Raw genomic sequence first — 20528 nt, forward strand, 5'->3', positions numbered from 1 at the left:
CATGACCCGGAAGCTGTGCTCTTTAATTCCTGTGCTAGATTGCTGGCAGCTGCTCAGAAGCTGCACCAACTCGCCCGCCGTCTTCCTCCAGGCGCACCCCCTGCAGAGAGACCATGGCCGGGAACGGTAAGTCCCCCACCACTTCCACCCCCCACAGGGGACAAGCGGTACAAACGGTCGGCTGGAGTTTCGACCCAGTTCGGTTCTAGCTAGCTGTGATTTTCTTCTGCCTTTTCGAGTCATTCTTCCAACCAACAAGAAAAAGAGTCGCAGCACTTGTAGTGTGTTTGCGATTAGAGTAGTCTGTGTACACATTTAAAAATTACCCGCAGAGGTGGAAAAGTGCGGCATTTTGTGCGCATGCTTGCTTTGATGAGTTGCAGCCTCAAGCCACAGTCAAGCTGCTGGCGTTAAACGCGCTACTTCCGGTGAGGATTTTCAAAGTTGACGTGCCCGACTGGCAAAAAGTAGCGTTTTGGGGAACTTTTGACTACTCCAGCAAACACCCACCGCGACCCCGAAAGGGACGAGCGGTAGGTAATGGATGGATGTTTCAAAATGGCTACCAGGGCCGTGTGCTCGCGTACGTGTTGCAGAACTTCCACTTCCGGCTGCTCTTTATTTTAATGTGGAAATTGTCTTGCAGCAGGTTGTCTGAATAATATATTTATAAAACATGGAGACATACACAGCAACTTTTATTTTTTTAATGTTCTAATACGTTTTTTATTGAACAACATACATTTATAATTGACTCAACAGTCAAGGCACTTTCAACAACAAGGAAAGAAAACAAATACAGGGTATTAAATATTATTGAATAATAATAATAACAAAAAGACAAATGCTAGCTAAATCACTTTAAATGTATTTAACAAAGATATCAATTGAAGGGCTTGATCAGCCTCCAAGTTTTGATTGATAATTGTAAACTATTGAGCCAATTAGAAAATGTATAAATAAATCGACATTTATGTAGAATTTTTTTTTGCCTGAAGCATAATAATGTTGACAAACATTTCTATGTTACAGTTGTTTATTAAAAAAATACCAAATTTGATCTCCAGAGCAACTTTTTAATCGTTTTTAGGCCTTTTTACAAATTAAAGAAATCATTTTTATTTTTAAAATTATTTTTATTGAATAAAATGTAAATATCTGTAAAAACAGAACTTTGTCGAAAGAGATATTTTATGATGTAATTAAAAAAAATACAGGTATATATTTAAGTAAATTTAATGTTGTTTTTTCTTTGGGTTAAAAAAACAACTAATTAAACAAACTAATTAAAAAATATCTGTAAAAACAGATTATATTTTATGATAGAATGTAAAAATATATATTTTGTAAGTGAATTGAATGTGTAATGTTTAATTTATATGGGTAAAAAACTTTTTATTATACACTATTAAAAAAATATCTCTAAAACAGAACTTTGTCTTTTTGATAGAATTTTTAAAAATGTACATTTTTTAAGTGAGTTTACCGTGTAATTTAAATTATTTTGTTAAAACTACACTCTTGCTATGAACTATTTAAGAATATGTGTAAAAACAGAACTTTGTGTAAAGAGATTATATTTTATGGCATAATTTAGAAATACATATTAAGTGAATTTGGTGTATTTTTTTTCTTAGTGTAAAAAATAAAGAAATGAATGTACTAAGAAGTATTTAAAAATATCTGTAAAAACAGAACTTTGTCAAAAGATGTATTTTATGATATAATTTTTTTAAATACAGGTATATATTTAGGGAAATTTAATGTGTATTTTTTAAATTCTTTGGGTAAAAAACTACACCTACTATAAATTAATTAAAAAATATCTGTAAAATCAGAACTTTGTCTAAGATTGTTTTATGATGGAATATAAAAATATATATTTTTTAAGTGAATTGAATATGTAATGTTTAATTTATATGGGTAAAAAACTTTTTTTTACACTATTAAAAAATATCTCTAAAACAGAACTATCTTTTTGATAGAATTTTAAAAAATGTAAATTTTTTAAGTGAATTTACCATGTAATTTAAATTATTTTGTTAAAACTACACTCTTGCTATGAACTATTTAAGAATGTGTAAAAACAGAACTTTGTGTAAAGAGATTATAATTTATGGCATAATTTAGAAATACATATTAAGGGAATTTTGGTGTATTTTTTTTCTTAGTGTAAAAAAAACAACAAAAAACACCTTACTATGAACTATTTAAAAATACCTGTAAAAACAGAACTTTGTCTAAAGAGATTATATTAGGATATAATTAAAAAATATACAGGTCTATAAGTCAATTTAATGTATATTTTTTTATTCTTTGAGTAAAAAACTACACTTACTATAAACTGCTCATAAATGTGTGTAAATAGATTATATTTAATATATATTGTATATTCTATAAACTATAAATATCTGTAAAAAAATAAACAAATTCAAGTTTTTAATATCAGCCACTTTTTGACCTTTTTATTACAAGTATTTTTTAAATATATAAAAATTATAATGGTTTATGTGCATATATATTTTTTTATTTTATGGCATAGTTTAGAAATACATAAGTTAATTTTGGTGTGTATTTTTTTCCTTTGGGTAAAAAAACAAAACACTTTACTATGAACTATTTAAGAATATCTGTAAGAACAGAACTTTGTCTGAAGAGATTATATTATGATATAATTAAAATGAAAAAAAATACAGGTCTATTAGTCAATTTAATGTGTATTTTTTTATTCTTTGAGTAAAAAAACTACATTTACTATAAACTGTTAATAAATATCTGTAAAAACAAAATCTAGTTTTTTATGTCGGTCACTTTTTGACCTTTTTATTACAAGTTTTTTTTAATATATAAATATAATTGTTTATGTGCATTTATTTAATTGTATGGCATAATTTAGAAATACATAAGTGAATTTTGGTGTGTATTTTTTTTCTTTGGGTAAAAAAACAAACACTTTACTATGAACTATTTAAGAAAATCTGTAAAAATAGAATTTTGTCGAAAGAGATTATATTTTATGATATAATTTTAAAAAAATACAGGTATATAAGTAAATTTAATGTGTATTTTATTCTTTGGGTAAAAAAACTACACTTATTATAAACTGTTTATAAATATCTGTAAAAAAAAAATCTAGTTTTTTATGTCGGCCACTTTTTGACCTTTTTATTACAAGTATTTTTTAAATATATAAATATTATAATTGGTTTATGTGCATATATTTTATTTTATGGCATAATTTAGAAATACATATTAAGTGAATTTTGGTATGTATTTTTTTTTTCTCTGGGTAAAAAACAACAATTTACTATGAACTATTTAAGAAAATCTGTAAAAACAGAACTTTGTCTAAAGAGATTATATTTTATGATATAATAAACAATAAAAAAAATACAGGTATATAAGTAAATTTAATGTATATTTTGTTCTTTGGGTAAAAAAACTACACTTACTGTAAACAGTTTATAAATTTCTAAAAAAAAAAATCGAGTTTTTTATGTCGGTCACTTTTTGACATTTTTATTACAAGTATTTTTTAAATATATGAATATTATAATTGGTTTATGTGCATATATTTTATTTTATGGCATAATTTAGAAATACATATTAAGTGAATTTTGGTGTGTATTTTTTTTCTTTGGGTAAAAAAAAAATACTTTACTAAAATCTGTAAACAGAACTTTGTCTAAAGAGATTATATTTTGATATAATAAAAAAAAATACAGGTATATAAGTAAAAACATTTTTTTATTCTTTGGGTAAAAAAACTACACTTACTATAAACTGTTTATAAATATCTGTAAAAAAAAATCAAAATTTAGTTTTTAATGTCAGCCATTTTTTGACCTTTTATTATAAGTATTTTAAATGTATAAATACTATAATTGATCTATGTGCATATATTTGATTTTATGAAGTTTTTCCAACCTTTCCTCTACATATTAACCTTTTTAAATGTTTAAACATGAAGATATTTATTTGAAAGAAACAGGGCTTGTGTCTGTCCCCTCTTAAAGTGTAATGTTGGCTTCATGCTGGACTTACACAAGTGGAAATGGCTGTGGTTTCCTCACCAGCGCTGCAACATTTCTCCACCGCCAAAATAAAAGAAACACTGACGTTTTTAAGCGGTGTGGCGGAAGTAAAGCTGCGAAACAAACCGTCAAGTGTTTCCTGTCCTCAGACCAAGCCTTCGTGACGCTGGCCACCACCGACAACTACGCCAGAGGCGCCATGGTTCTTGGGCAGTCTCTGCGGGAACGCCACACCTCCAAGAAGCTGGTGGTCCTCATCGGGCCGCACGTGGCAGAACCTTGCAGGTTGGAATTCAATGAACCGCAGCTCCCCGAGTGGCAGCGGGACTCGTGCACCCACTTCTGGAGATAACCAGAGCTGCGCACCGACTAAAGTATTGTGTTTGTAGAGAAGTGCTGCGCGCCATCTTTGACGAGGTGCTCCTGGTGGACGTGATGGACTCGGGCGACGCGGCCCACCTGGCGCTGATGAAGAGACCCGACTTGGGCGTGACGCTGACCAAGCTGCACTGCTGGACGCTGACGCAGTACAGCAAGTGTGTGTTCATGGACGCAGACACCCTGGTGAGCGGCTTTTATTGGGAAAATATTATCAATGTGTTGGTGCTTTTATTGGGAAAATATCAATGTGTAAGAAAGCCTTTGGTGTTGGGGCTTTTATTGTGAAAAACATCAAGGACTGAGATTTGACTCAAATGTTGTGAAGGTGATTTATCCTTTTTAATACTTTGATGCTTAAAGCACTGAAAGTTACCACTTTTTTTTAATTTCCGTCCATCCATCCATTTTCTATCGCTTGTCCCTTTTGGGGTTGCGGGGGGTGCTGGAGCCTACCTCAGCTGCATTTATTTTATTTTTTTTCAATTTATATTCCAAAACCCTTTATTTAAAAAAAATATTTTTTAACAAAGGTGAGCACTAAACATTTCAAGTAATTTCAATCTTTATTAAATATATCAATATTTTTAAGTGACTATTGTGTCATTTGTTTTATTCTGTAAACTTATATATATTTTCAAATACTTTAGTTACCAATTGTTTCATTTAATGTCTGTAAAATCGCACCCCAAAAATAGCATATTTAAGTGTTTTGTAGTTTATCATACCAATTTAATAGATTTTTAAGTGAATTTAATTTGTAATTTATTTTGGTAAAAAACTTATACATTACTTAAAAATATCTTTAAAACAGAACTTTGTCTTTGATATTTTTTTAAATATATATTTTTTAAGTGAATTTACTGTCATTTAAATTATTTTGTTAAAACTACAATCTTGCTATGAACTATTTAAAAATAGGTTATATTTTATGACAGAATTTAGAAATACATATTAAGTGAATTTTAGTGTGTATTTTTTTTCTTTTGGTAAAAAAAACAAAAACACTTTACTATGAAGTATTTAAAAATATCTGTAAAAACACAACTTTGTCTAAAGAGATATTTTATTATATAATTTTTAAAAATACAGGTATTTAAACTGAATTCAATGTGTATTTTTTTTTAATTTGGGTAAAGAAACTACACTTTAAATTGTTTATAGATATGTGTAAAAAGAGAACTTTGTGTAAAGAGATCATATTTTATGACAGAATTTAGAAATACATAAGTGAATTTTGGTGTATTTTTTTTCTTAAAAAAAACACTATGAATTATTTAAAAATATCTGTAAAATAACTTTGTCGAAAGAGATATTTTATGATATAATTTTAAAAAATACAGGTATATAAGTAAATTTAATGTGCATTTTTTTGGGGGGGGACACTTTACTATGAACTGTTTATAAATATTTATAAAAACAGAACTTTGCGTAAAGAGATTGTATTTTATGATATCCTTTTTAAAAATAGAGGTATATATTTAAGTAAATTTAACGTGCATTTTTTTGTATTCTTTGGGTAAAAAAACCACTTATGAATTAATTAAAAAATATCTGTAAAAACAGATATTTGTCTAAAGAGATTATATATTATGATAGAATGTGAAAATATATATTTTTTAAGTGACTAATATATTTTTATTGTTCTTTGGATTAAAAAAACTACTACACTTAATATAAATTGTTCATAAATATGGGTAAAAACAGAACTGTGTAAAGCGATTATGTTTTATGACAGAATTTAGAAATAGATATTAAGTGAATTTTGGTAAGTTTTTTTTTTTTCTTTGGGTAGAAAATGATTTAAAAATATCTGTAAAAACAGAATTGTCAAAAGATTATATTTTATGACATAATACTGCTCAAAAAGGTTCTTAATCATATACTTTTTTCAAATGTTCTTGTATATTATATTATATTGTATTGATATATAAAATGGAATCTTATGGAAAAGTCCAACAATATTTTACTGGTAAAAATTCCATCTAATATACCGAAAATATGTTCTGAATACAGGAACATTTTAAAAAGGTCCGAATACTTTCTGTAACCACTGTAAGTATTAAAAAAGATATATTGTATTGCTGTCAAAATATTGTTTTTTTAAGCATTTAAATGATGCAAGCGTGTAACAACCTGTGATTAATTGTGATTAATCCAAATTCGAAAGTGCAATTAATCAGATTAAAATAAGTAATCCTTTTGGGTGCAATAGTAAAAAAAAAAATGTTTTGAACTTAGTTATGTTGAAATTGTTTGAGGAAAAAAATATACTTAAAAATGTTTAAAAATTGTTCAAAAGAGTTTATTATAATATTTCAAACAATTGTTTCATTTACAGTACAGAACAAAAGTTTCATTCAATGCCTTTTCTTTATTTTCATTGTCACATCAAAACTATGACACCTGGTGAAGTGACTACCTCTTGAAGCTCATGGAGAGAATGCCAAGAGTGTGCAAAGCAGTAATCCGAGCAAAGGGTGGCTATTTTGAAGAAACTAGAATATAAAACATGTTTTCAGTTATTTCACTTTTTTTGTTAAGTACATAACTCCACATGTGTTCATTCATAGTTTTGACGTGACAATCTACAATGTAAATAGTCATGAAAATAAAGAAAACACATTGAATATCAAGGTTTCCCCTGCCACACCTTGAAAATAAGTTTTTATATACTTGAAAACAAATGAAAGTAATATTATGTATTGTAGCCTCCAGAAGAAATCACACAAAGTCCAACAATATTTTTAACTTTTATTGCCAATCATATAACATAGTTTTGATGTGACAATCTACAATGTAAATAGTCATGAAAATAAAGAAAACACATTGAATATCAAGGTTATATTTTTAACTTTTATTGCCAATCAAATAATATAGTTTTGATTCCTTCAGTGACAATCTACAATGCAAATAGTTATGAAAATAAATAAAACACATTCGATATCAAGGTTTCCCCTGCCACACCTTGAAAATAAGTTTTTTTTTTACTTGAAAACAAATGAAAGTAATATGTATCGTAGCCTCCAGAAGAAATCACACAGTTCAACAATATTTTCAACTTTTATTTTGCCAATCATATAACATAGTTTTGATGCCTTCAGTGACAATCTACAATGTAAATAGTTATGAAAATAAAGAAAACACATTCGATATCAAGGTTTCCCCCGCCACACCTTGAAAATAAGTTGGTTTTTTTTACTTGAAAACAAATGAAAGTAATATGTATCGTAGCCTCCAGAAGAAATCACACAGTCCAACAATATTTTTAACTTTTATTGCCAATCATATAACATAGTTTTGATGCCTTCAGTGACAATCTACAATGTAAATATTCATGAAAATAAAGAAAACACATTGAATATCAAGGTTTCCCCTGCCACACCTTAAAAAATAAGTTTAAATTTAAAAATTTTTTTACTTGAAAACAAATTAAAGTAATATGTATCGTAGCCTCCAGAAGAAATCACACAGTCCAACAATATTTTTTAACTTTTATTGCCAATCATATAACATAGTTTTGATGCCTTCAGTGACAATCTACAATGTAAATAGTCATGAAAATAAAGAAAACACATTGAATATCAAAGTTATATTTTTAACTTTTATTGCCAATCATATAATATAGTTTTGATTCCTTCAGTGACAATCTACAATGTAAATAGTTATGAAAATAAAGAAAACACATTCGATATCAAGGTTTCCCCTGCCACACCTTGAAAATTAATTTGTTTTCAAGTAAAAAAACAAACAAAAAAAACTTATTTTCAGGGTGTGGCAGGGGAAACCTTGATATTCAATGTGTTTTCTTTATTTTCATGACTATTTACATTGTAGATTGTCACATCAAAACTGTCATGATTGGCAATAAAAGTTAAAAAATAGTGTTGGACTTTGTGTGATTTCTTCTGGAGGCTACAATACATATTACTTTCATTTGTTTTCAAGTAAAAAACAACTTATGTAATATGTATTGTAGCCTCCAGAAGAAATCACACAGAGTCCAACAATATTTTTTAACTTTTATTGCCAATCATGACATAGTTTTGATGTGACAATCTACAATGTAAATAGTCATGAAAATAAAGAAAACATTGCATTGAATGAGAAGGTGTGGCCTGTACCGTACATTGAAAGAAACACTTGTAGTAATTGTGTAAAACGTGTGCTGGGTGCGATGCAGGCGATGACCAACGTGGACGAGCTCTTCGAGCGAGAAGAACTTTCCGCGGCGCCTGATCCCGGCTGGCCCGACTGCTTCAACTCGGGCGTGTTTGTTCTGCGGCCGTCGCAAGAGACGCACGAAAAGCTGCTGGCCTTCTGCCACGACCACGGCAGCTTTGACGGTAAGACGTGTCGCTGCTACGACAAATATTGTGACACCTGCTGGGGCCCTCTCTGACCCTTGACCTCTGCCAGGGGCCCACCTGTTGCCTAGCGACTGTCAATGACTGACCACAGGACCCTACAGAATTTGATAACGCTCCGAGTCCAAACTCCCTTTTAAAAACCACATGACGTAATATAAGCATATTAATGTTTATTTTATATAAATGCCACTTTTTTGTGTTTTTACACATCGTTTAAAAATGTTGAATAATTATCACATTTGAGAATTACTTAATAGAGATAGATGACGTGTTAAAAGTTTAAAAATACTTTAATAAAATGTATTAGGGCTTGTCACAATAAAATATACAAATATAAGATGTATCTTTTTATAAATTACAATGTAAAAAAAATTTAAATTCTGAATGGCTAATTATAATAATTCATGATTCTATTAAAAAAAATTGGAAACCGTTTTGAATTTCATAATCTTAACAGTATTTTGTAAATGTTTTTTGTTGACTTAAATTGAATGTGTGTATATTAGTTGTAAAACTGCAACTCTTCCTGTCAACATTACTTAGATTTATTTGACTTTCTGGGAAAATTTAAGTGAATTTGATATTTTTTTTTTAAACATTTTTTGAAATTTCCCAAAATTGAAACATTTTAATTAATTTTTTAAGCATACTTATAAATAGGATTATTAGGCCATTTAAAATCATGTGGTTTGTACTTTTTTTTTTTTTTTAAATAAAAAAACAAAACGGCTAATAGCCATACTTTTCTAATCAAACCACTTTATTCACGTTTGAAAATACACAGGAACAGGAAGCAGTAAACTCAAAAAAATAAAAGCATCATGAGAGCAAAAGTTTCAACAGAAAAAAAATGCAGTTTATAAGGACGACACAAAATAATTCAGACTTTGCTTGAGGTTGTAGGGAGAGCACTTTTAAGTAAATATAGTTTGACCTAGAAAGTCTGTAGAGTTTGGACTGGAGAGTCTGTGGAGTTTGGACTGGAGAGGCTGTGGAGTTTGGACTGGAGAGGCTGTGGAGTTTGGACTGGAGAGGCTGTGGAGTTTGGACTGGAGAGGCTGTGGAGTTTGGACTGGAGAGGCTGTGGAGTTTGGACTGGAGAGGCTGTGGAGTTTGGACTGGAGAGTCTGTGGAGTTTGGACTGGAGAGCCTGTGGAGTTTGGACTGGAGAGGCTGTGGAGTTTGGACTGGAGAGGCTGTGGAGTTTGGACTGGAGAGGCTGTGGAGTTTGGACTGGAGAGGCTGTGGAGTTTGGACTGGAGAGGCTGTGGAGTTTGGACTGGAGAGGCTGTGGAGTTTGGCCCTGGAGACTCTGTGGGGTTTGGACTGGAGAGGCTGTGGAGTTTGGACTGGAGAGTCTGTGGAGTTTGGCCTAGAGAGGCTGTGGAGTTTGGCCTAGAGAGGCTGTGGAGTTTGGCCTGGAGAGTCTGTGGAGTTTGGCCCTGGAGACTCTGTGGAGTTTGGACTGGAGAGGCTGTGGAGTTTGGCCTAGAAAGGCTGTAGAGTTTGGCCTGGAGTTTGGACTGGAGAGGCTGTGGAGTTTGGACTGGAGAGGCTGTGGAGTTTGGACTGGAGAGGCTGTGGAGTTTGGCCTAGAAAGGCTGTGGAGTTTGGCCTAGAAAGGCTGTAGAGTTTGGCCTGGAGTTTGGACTGGAGAGGCTGTGGAGTTTGGACTGGAGAGGCTGTGGAGTTTGGACTGGAGAGGCTGTGGAGTTTGGCCTAGAAAGGCTGTAGAGTTTGGACTGGAGAGGCTGTGGAGTTTGGACTGGAGAGGCTGTGGAGTTTGGACTGGAGAGGCTGTGGAGTTTGGACTGGAGAGGCTGTGGAGTTTGGCCTAGAAAGGCTGTGGAGTTTGGCCTAGAAAGGCTGTGGAGTTTGGACTGGAGAGGCTGTGGAGTTTGGACTGGAGAGGCTGTGGAGTTTGGCCTGGAGAGTCGAGGGGGTTTGGCCCTGGAGACTCTGTGGGGTTTGGTTGGGGTCGGTAGTTGTTGACGTAAACAAGGCTGGTTGTGTCCACAGGTGGAGATCAGGGGGTCCTCAACTCGTTCTTCAACACCTGGTCCACAGCTGACATTTCTAAGCACCTCCCCTTCCTCTACAACCTCAGCAGTATCGCCATCTACTCCTACCTGCCTGCTTTTAAACAGTACGTACACACACACACACACACACACACACACACACAGTTCAAAGGTCACAGTGTTGTTGCCATGGCCACGCAGCTACGGCGCTGACGCCAAGGTGGTCCACTTCCTGGGCGGGACCAAGCCCTGGAACTACACGTATGACGGCCAGAGCGGCGAAGTCCTGGGCCGTGCAGAGGCGTCGGACTCGGGCCGCCTTCAACCGGACTTCCTGCGGGCGTGGTGGCGGCTGTACGCCGCGGCGGTGATGCCGTTACTGCAGCGAGCCTACGGGGACACGCCCTTCCGCAGCGGCGTGGTGGAGGCCGGAGAGGAAGTGAGTGCCTTTTCTTGTCCTTTTTTTTAGCGCTAATGTTGCAAAATCCAACGACGCTCTCTGAACGTTTGCCACGTAGCACCATCCATAATGAATGCTGTTGCACCTTTAACATGATGCTTGTGTACTAAACATGCTGCTTAGCTAGTGACTGATGACTTTTATTATTTGTGGAACTCTTTTAAACAGTTTCACATCAAAATAGCACTTCTGTGTTTTTAAAATGAAATGTCAGTAAAAATACGATCTAAACTGTTTTTAAAATGAAATGTCAGCGCTTACGGGAGGTCGTATTTAGTGTGTAATCAAAAGTCATGCAGCACACTTCCACAAGCCTGGGAAAGGCAAGGTGTGGAAGCGTGTAGAAGACTATCGGGAGTCATGACTAGCATTAGCGCTTACGAGACGTCGTATTTAGTCTGTAATCAAAAGTCATGCAGCACACTTCCACAAGCCTGGGAAAGGCAAGGTGTGGAAGCCTGTAGAAGACTATCAGGAGTCATAACTAGCATTAGCGCTTACAAGACGTCGTAGTTAGTCTGTAATCAAAAGGCATGCAGCACACTTCCACAAGCCTGGGAAAGGCAAGGTGTGGAAGCGTGTAGAAGACTATTGGGAGTCATAACTAGCATTAGCGCTTACGAGATGTTGTATTTAGTCTGTAATCAAAAGTCATGCAGCACACTTCCACAGGCCTGGGAAAGGCAAGGTGTGGAAGCGTGTAGAAGACTATCGGGAGTCATAACTAGCATTAGCGCTTACGAGACGTTGTAGTTAGTCTGTAATCAAAAGTCATGCAGCACACTTCCACAAGCTTGGGAAAGGCAAGGTGTGGAAGCATGTAGAAGACTATCAGCAGTCATAACTAGCATTAGCGCTTACGAGACGTCGTATTTAGTCTGTAATCAAAAGTCATGTAGCACACTTCCACAAGCCTGGGACAGGCAAGGTGTGGAAGCGTGTAGAAGACTATCGGGAGTCATAACTAGCATTAGCGCTTACGAGACGTTGTAGTTAGTCTGTAGTCAAAAGTCATGCAGCACACTTCCACAAGCCTGGGAAAGGCAAGGTGTGGAAGCGTGTAGAGGACTATCTGCAGTCATAACTAGCATTAGCGCTTACGAGACGTCGTATTTAGTCTGTAATCAAAAGTCATGCAGCACACTTCCGCAAGCCTGGGAAAGGTAAGGTGTGGAAGCGTGTAGAAGACCACCGGGAGTCATAACTAGCATTAGCGCTTACGAGATGTCGTATTTAGTCTGTAATCAAGTCATGCAGCACACTTCCACAAGCCTGGGAAAGGCAAGGTGTGGGAGCGTGTAGAAGACTATCGGCAGTCATAACTAGCATTAGCGCTTACGAGACGTCGTAGTTAGTCTGTAATCAAAAGTCATGCAGCACACTTCCACAAGCCTGGGAAAGGCAAGGTGTGGAAGCGTGTAGAGGACTATCTGCAGTCATAACTAGCATTAGCGCTTACGAGACGTCGTATTTAGTCTGTAATCAAAAGTCATGCAGCACACTTCCGCAAGCCTGGGAAAGGCAAGGTGTGGAAGCGTGTAGAAGACCATCGGGAGTCATAACTAGCATTAGCGCTTACGAGATGTCGTTTAGTCTGTAATCAAGTCATGCAGCACACTTCCACAAGCCTGGGAAAGGCAAGGTGTGGAAGCGTGTAGAGGACTATCGGCAGTCATAACTAGCATTAACGCTTACGAGACGTTGTAGTTAGTCTGTAATCAAAAGTCATGCAGCACACTTCCACAAGCCTGGGAAAGGCAAGGTGTGGAAGCGTGTAGAAGACTATCGGGAGTCATAACTAGCATTAGCGCTTACAAGACGTCGTATTTAGTCTGTAATCAAACGTCATGCAGCACACTTCCACAAGCCTGGGAAAGGCAAGGTGTGGGAGTGTGTAGAAGACTATCGGCAGTCATAACTAGCATTAGCGCTTACGAGACGTCGTAGTTAGTCTGTAATCAAAAGTCATGCAGCACACTTCCACAAGCCTGGGAAAGGCAAGGTGTGGAAGCGTGTAGAAGACTATCGGGAGTCATGACTAGCATTAGCGCTTACGAGACGTCGTATTTAGTCTGTAATCAAAAGGCATGCAGCACACTTCCACAAGCCTGGGAAAGGCAAGGTGTGGAAGCGTGTAGAGGACTGTCGGCAGTCATGACTAGCATTAGCGCTTACGAGATGTTGTAGTTAGTCTGTAATCAAAAGTCATGCAGCACACTTCCACAAGCCTGGGAAAGGCAAGGTGTGGAAGCGTGTAGAAGACTATCGGGAGTCATAACTAGCATTAGCGCTTACGAGACGTCGTATTTAGTCTGTAATCAAAAGTCATGCAGCGCACTTCCACAAGCCTGGGAAAGGCAAGGTGTGGAAGCGTGTAGAAGACTATCGGGAGTCATAACTAGCATTAGCGCTTACGAGACGTTGTATTTAGTCTGTAATCAAAAGCCATGCAGCACACTTCCACAAGCCTGGGAAAGGCAAGGTGTAGAAGACTATCGGGAGTCATAACTAGCATTAGCGCTTACAAGACGTCGTATTTAGTCTGTAATCAAAAGTCATGCAGCACACTTCCACAAGCCTGGGACAACTACACAAGGCAGGCGTGTTGGGGGCTCATTTGCAGATGGCCGCACTTTAATGGAAAACCAAGCAAAAAGCAGGTTTTTGGCAACGACTGCATGCTCATGCGTCACGGCCCAATATGCAAATGAGATGCGGTGCAGCAAGGGAGCGTCTACATTTGTCGACTTGAGGAACACCTTTTCGACATGTTTGTTACATCACGGCCGCTTATCTCTTGCAAAACATCCTGCTGCACTTTGACTCTCGGGGGTGGGAGGTCCTGTTCCCGCCGCAACGTATCTTGGATATATCCATAGTACAAACCCCGTTTCCATATGAGTTGGGAAATGGTGTTAGATGTAAATATAAACAGAATACAATGATTTGTAAATCCTTTTCAAGCCATATTCAGTTGAATATGCTACAAAGACAACATATTTCATGTTCAAACTCATAAACTTTATTTTTAGTTTGCAAATAATAATTAACTTAGAATTTCATGGCTGCAACACGTGACAAAGTAGTTGGGAAAGGGCATGTTCACCACTGTGTTACATGGCCTTTCCTTTTAACAACACTCAGTAAAGGTTTGGGAACTGAGGATTTGAAATGTGGACTCGTCCGACCACAGAACACTTTTCCACTTTGTATCAGTCCATTTTAGATGAGCTCAGGCCCAGCGAAGCCGACGGCGTTTCTGGGTGTTGTTGATAAACGGTTTTCGCCTTGCATAGGAGAGTTTTAACTTGCACTTACAGATGTAGCGACCATCTGTAGTTACTAACAGTGGGTTTCTGAAGTGTTCCTGAGCCCATGTGGTGATATCCTTTACACACTGATGTCGCTTGTTGATGCAGTACAGCCTGAGGGATGGAAGGTCACGGGCTTAGCTGCTTACCTGCAGTGATTTCTCCACATTCTCTTTGATGATATTACGGAGCGTAGATGGTGAAATCCCTAAATTCCTTGCAATAGCTGCTTGAGAAATGTTGTTCTTAAACTGTTCAACAATTTGCTCAGGCATTTGTTGACAAAGTGGTGACCCTCGCCCCGTCCTTGTTTGTGAATGACTGAGCATTTCATGGAATCTGCTTTTATACCCAATCATGGCACCCACCTGTTCCCAATTTGCCTGTTCACCTGTGGGATGTTCCAAATAAGTGTTTGATGAGCATTCCTCAACTTTATCAGTATTTATTGCCACCTTTCCCAACTTCTTTGTCACGTGTTGCTGCCATCAAATTCTAAAGTTAATGATTATTTGCAACAAAAAAAATGTTTATGAGTTTGAACATGAAATATGTTGTCTTTGTAGCATATTCAACTGAATGTGTTGAAAATGATTTGCAAATCATTGTATTCCGTTTATATTTACATCTAACACCATTTCCCAACTCATATGGAAACGGGGTTTGTATATCCGCAATGTATTCATAATATATCCGCAATATATTTGCAATATATTCATAATATATCACAATATATTCGCAATATATCCATAATATATCGGCAATATATCATAATAAACCCGCAATATACCCATAATATATCCACAATATACCCATAATATATCCGCAATATAGCCACATATACCCGCAATATACCCACAACATATCCATAATATATCCGCGATATACCCATAATATATCCGCAATATATCCATAATATATCCGCAATATAGCCATGATATACCCGCAATATACCCGCAATATATCCATAATATACCCGCAATATATCCATAATATACCCGCAATATATCCATAATATACCCGCAATATATCCATAATATACCCGCAATATATCCATAATATACCCACAATATATCCATAATATATCCATAATATACCCGCAATATACCCCTAATATACCCGCAATATATCCATAATATACCCATAATATATCCATAATATACCCGCAATATATCCATAATATACCCACAATATATCCATAATATATCCATAATATACCCGCAATATATCCATAATATACCCGCAATATATCCATAATATACCCTCAATATATCCCTAATATATCCATAATATACCCGCAATATATCCATAATATATCTGCAATATATCCATAATATACCCGCAATATATCCATAATATACCCGCAATATATCCATAATATACCCGCAGTGATGGGTCAAATGCAGAGAATAATTTGGCCACATTTAGTTTGTGTGTGACAATTATTGGTACTAACTTAATGTATCCATAATATACCCGCAATATACCCATAAGAGTTAAAAAGCACAACATATGAAGAGTAACACAACTGGAGTGTTTAGGAAATGTTGCAACAGAGACGTGAGTGCACTAAATAAACCTGAGTGCACTAAATAAACCTGAGTGCACTAAATAAACCTGAGTGCACTAAATAAACCTGAGTGCACTAAATAAACCTGAGTGCACTAAATAAACCTGGGTGCACTAAATAAACCTGGGTGCACTAAATAAACCTCCTGCACGGAGCAATGAGGTTAAGACCAGAGAACTATCAGGTCCTTATTCTATGCGGGGGCGGGGATGTTGGCTCGCACAGACCACCACACCACCGTCTCTTTCCCAGAATTCCAGCAGGTGGGGGTTGGGGCTCCAAGAATGTATCGGGGCCATAACAATGTTGATCTCTGTGCCGCAGACAGGAGCACCACACTCTCATTTAGACTCCAGGGATGACTAAAATGCTCATTTTGCCACCACACAGGATAAACTGCACCCGGACCAGGGGGAGGAGCCAGCTGTCGCCTCCTCTGCGGACGCCGCCGCCTCCCTCGCGCCCGCCTGCCGTCACATGTCCTCCGAGGAGAGGAAGCAGCGCTGGGAAGCGGGTGAGATCGACTACATGGGCGACGACTCCTTTGCCAACATCGAGCGCAAGCTGGACGCCTTCCTCAAGTAGCGGCTTGATGGACAGAGGCCCCGCCCCCCACCACCACACCCCCCCCAGCTAATCAATGAAGATTAATTAGAGGATCGGCCTCACTAACTGCACCGTGTGCCTAAAAATTAACACTTAGCATTAGCATGGTCAGGAAAATGCTAAACAACTCACAAGGGAGGGGGGGGGGGGGGGGGGGGGGGTCATGTTTGTGACCCTGCATAGCAAGCTGCTTTTTGGCTGGTTGCCTAGCAACTGCTGGGGGTGGGGTAAAAAGTTGATGACGGTAAGAGTTTTAGAAAGTGAAATGTTTTTTTTTTGGGCTTCCTAGAACGTCAAAGTAGCACAACTATTTCCTCTTCCCGCTTTAATGTGTCAAAGCAGACATTTTCCTGCACTTTCTGAGCGTCCACAGTGAACCCTCGCCTCGCCTCGCACGTACGTCCCCTCGTCACCTTTGGTGTGGTCACCGGCTGCCTAACTTAAGTTTTCACACCACACCTCGCGTCTTGTAAACGTGCTCACTCGCCCCCCAGGAAATGTAGGAGTGGAACACTGGATTGCAAATAAAAAGGACTAAAATATCACTCAGATGTGACGTTGATTCATTGAAATAAGTCTTCATCGCCGGTGTCTCAAAGGGCTGCACAAACTACAACTGGTAGGCAAGGGGAAAAACTTCAAAAGCCAAAAAATGAGGAAAAAGAAGAAACCTTGGGAAGGGGCCGTAGACGTGGGAACCCCCTTCCTGGGTGACGAGTGGATAGTTTGAATTATTTGTGATCATGTCAGAGTTCGGTCCATCGGGGGCAAGCGGAGTGTCAGGTTCAAACACCGATGACTTCTATTAAACAAATCTTGCCTAGGGCGCCAGATTGGTTAAGGCCAGGCCTGGTGGTCATAAACAGCTGTTGCACTCGGTCATAAAACAGTTAAAAGAAAAGGAGAGGGTCCTGCTCCCTCTCCACTTTGCAGATCTCTGGTCAGGACCAGGTCTTCCTGTAGCTGTCAATAGATCAAAGAAACCGACACCTCCATGTCGCATCCCATCGCACACAGTGGAGGTTTACAAGCCTTTTGCTTGATGAGATGAAAGACAGCTTCTGTCTTCTCGCAGGGTGAGCTGAACTCATGGGAACACAAAGTTGTGTGATAACTTTATTATTCTGACCGAGGGTCCCAGGAGGTGGTCGTCTATGTAGACTAAGTCAACAATGCAGAGATGTCACCATGAAGAGTGCTTTGCCCCAGGTCAAGACTTGGAACAGTTGGCGCCTCCTCCCAGACTGGAACCTCCACATGGAGGGATTTGTAGTGGAGAAGCAGCAGGTCAACTGGTATTTTAGATTGGAACTTAACTATTGCTGGCACAACATTCCAGAGTACTAAAAGCCCGAATATAAAACGCTCAAGGGCTTTTTGGGCTATAGGAATCACTAATAATCTGTGGTCTTGGAGCGTAGATATCTGGACAGAACGTAGGGTACAATACGGTGCTGAACTTCTCTCGATATATTTAGGCTGAATACCAATATACGATATATATTGCAATCTTTTTTTTTGTCCGGACAGTGAACTTAGACAAAGTCAAACCCAAAATATGCGTGTCAAATTGGAGGATCCCAACGCAGAGCAACAAATAAAAAGTATTCAAGAGGACTGAGATCAATTGAAGATCATCAGAGCAATTCCATGTTGATTATGATGTAAAGTGACGTGACTTATATAGCGCTTTAACTCAGTCTTCATCTTTAAGCTACATTCAAACCAGCGTGGGGGTCATAGCAGGTGGGCAAAGTGTCTTTGGGCCCAAGAACACACTTCTAGATTTGAACCTACGTCTATTTTTAGTAGGAAATCCACACAACTTGAGTGACGCGAGGCCCCAGCTTGATACTCTCGGCAGGGTTCTTGAGGGTGCACGGGCCCGACCAGTCTACATGTTTTGTCCGACCGTGTCCCTCGGGAAGTCCTGCTCATGGCGTGTTGGATTGCCTGATTGTGGCGGTCCGCTCCCTGGTGGAAGAGCTTGGTCCGCATTGCTGGCAGTGAGTTGGACCAATTTTCCTACCAGGGCGGCCCTTTGTCACCGATTATGGACAGAAGTTCTAGGCACATTCAGGGCGTTGAGGGGATCCGATTTGGTGGCTGCAGGATTAACCTGATGGCTTCATCTGGCCAGGATCTTCAGCTCTCACTGGATAGGTCTAATGGTTCTTGCCCAGAAAAGGGAGAGTGTCAGCTCCGAGATCCTGCCTCAAGTGGACGAGTTGAAGTACTTTGGGTTTTGTTCACGAGTGAGGGAAGAGTGGATCGACAGGCGGATCAGTGCAGCGGACCCTGTATCGATCAGTCACAGTGAAAGAGACAAGACTCGATATACTGGTCGATCCATGCTCCCATTCTCATCTATGGTCTTTGGGTTCTGGCCGAAAGGACACGGTCATGGGTACAAGTGGTAAAAACGAGTTTCCTCCGTCGGGTGGCGGGGCTATCCCTGTATGATCGGTGTCAGAGCTAGGTCCGCATTGCTGGCAGTAAGTCGGACCCGTTTCCAGTGAGGGTTGGACTCCACCAGGGCTGCCCTTTTGTTTCTGTTCACAACTTTAATAGAAAGATTTGGTGGCTGCAGGATTAGTTCTTTGCTTTTTGCGGATGATGTGGTCCTGATGGCTTCATCTGGCCAGGATCTTCAGCTCTCACTGGATGGGTCCAATGGTTCTTGCCCAGAAAAGGGTGAGTGTCCGCTCCAAGATCCTGCCTCAAGTAGACAAGTTTGTTCATCAGTGAGGGAAGAGTGGATTGACCGGTGGATCAGTGCGGTGGAACCTGTATCGATCCGTCGTAGTGAAAGAGAGAAGACTCTCCGGTCGATCTACGCTCCCATCATCTATGGTCATGAGCTTTGGGTTGTGACCGAAAGGACAAGTTCACGGTCACGGGTATAGGGTATGGGTACAAGTGGTAAAACGAGTTTCCTCCGTCGGGTGGCGGGGCTCTCCATGTATGATCGGTGTCGGAGCTTGGTCCGCATTGCCGGCAGTAAGTCAAACCTGTTGGATGATGTGGTCCTGATGGCTTCATTTGGCCAGGATCTTCAGCGCTCACTGGATAGGCGCAATGGTTCTTGCCCAGGAAAGGGTGAGTGTCCGCTCCGAGATCCTGCCTCAAGTAGACCAGTTTAAGTACCTCTGGGTTTTGTTCATCAGTGAGGGAAGAGTGGATTGACGGGTGGCAGACCCTGTATAGATCCGAGGCAAGGCTCTCAATTTACTGGTCGATCTACGTTCCTGTCCTCATGGACAAGATCACGGGTACTAGTGGTCAAAACAAGTTCTTCCTCAGAGATAGGGTGAGAGGCTCCGTCATTCAGGAGGAGTTCAGAGTAAAGCCGATGAGGTGGTTCAGGAATCTAATCCAGGATGACTCCCTGGGGAGCTTTTCGGGCACGTCCGACCAGTAAGAGGCCACCTCGGGAGATCCAAGACACGGACTGACTGTCATGGTAGCTGGGACAGGGAAGTCTGCTTAGATTGATGCCCCGGCAACCCGACCTCGGGTAAGCGGAGCAAGACGGATGGAAAGATGCTTGGCCTTTCTCCTTGGGAACTTGCCAATTTTCCATCTTGCAGGATGAGCTTCAAGAGAAAACTACTGGGAAACTTCAGGACAAAAATTTAAATCCTTCCCTTTTCTTCTTAAGACTGTTAGTTGTACATGAATATTTATGCCATTTGTGTTTGTAGTCAACAGTTTGTAGCCATCAACGTCTGCAAGTTGAAATGTTCATGTAATAAAAACATATGAGGAAAAGTTGTCT

General features: G+C 38.4%; 1 protein-coding gene across 1 annotated transcript; it reads left to right on the forward strand.

Moving 5' to 3' along the window:
• On the forward strand, positions 1-17295 carry LOC133647131 (glycogenin-1-like). The gene is made up of 7 exons (XM_062043260.1): positions 1-126; positions 4184-4319; positions 4424-4598; positions 8596-8758; positions 10802-10928; positions 11005-11242; positions 16535-17295. Exons 1-7 carry the CDS (start codon positions 114-116, stop codon positions 16727-16729), a joined length of 1047 nt encoding a protein of 348 aa, XP_061899244.1. The 5' UTR covers positions 1-113; the 3' UTR covers positions 16730-17295.
• The last annotated feature ends 3233 nt before the right edge of the window (positions 17296-20528 follow it).

The sequence above is a fragment of the Entelurus aequoreus genome, linkage group LG03 (assembly GCF_033978785.1).
Source record: "Entelurus aequoreus isolate RoL-2023_Sb linkage group LG03, RoL_Eaeq_v1.1, whole genome shotgun sequence".
NCBI classification, from domain to species: Eukaryota; Metazoa; Chordata; class Actinopteri; order Syngnathiformes; family Syngnathidae; genus Entelurus; species Entelurus aequoreus.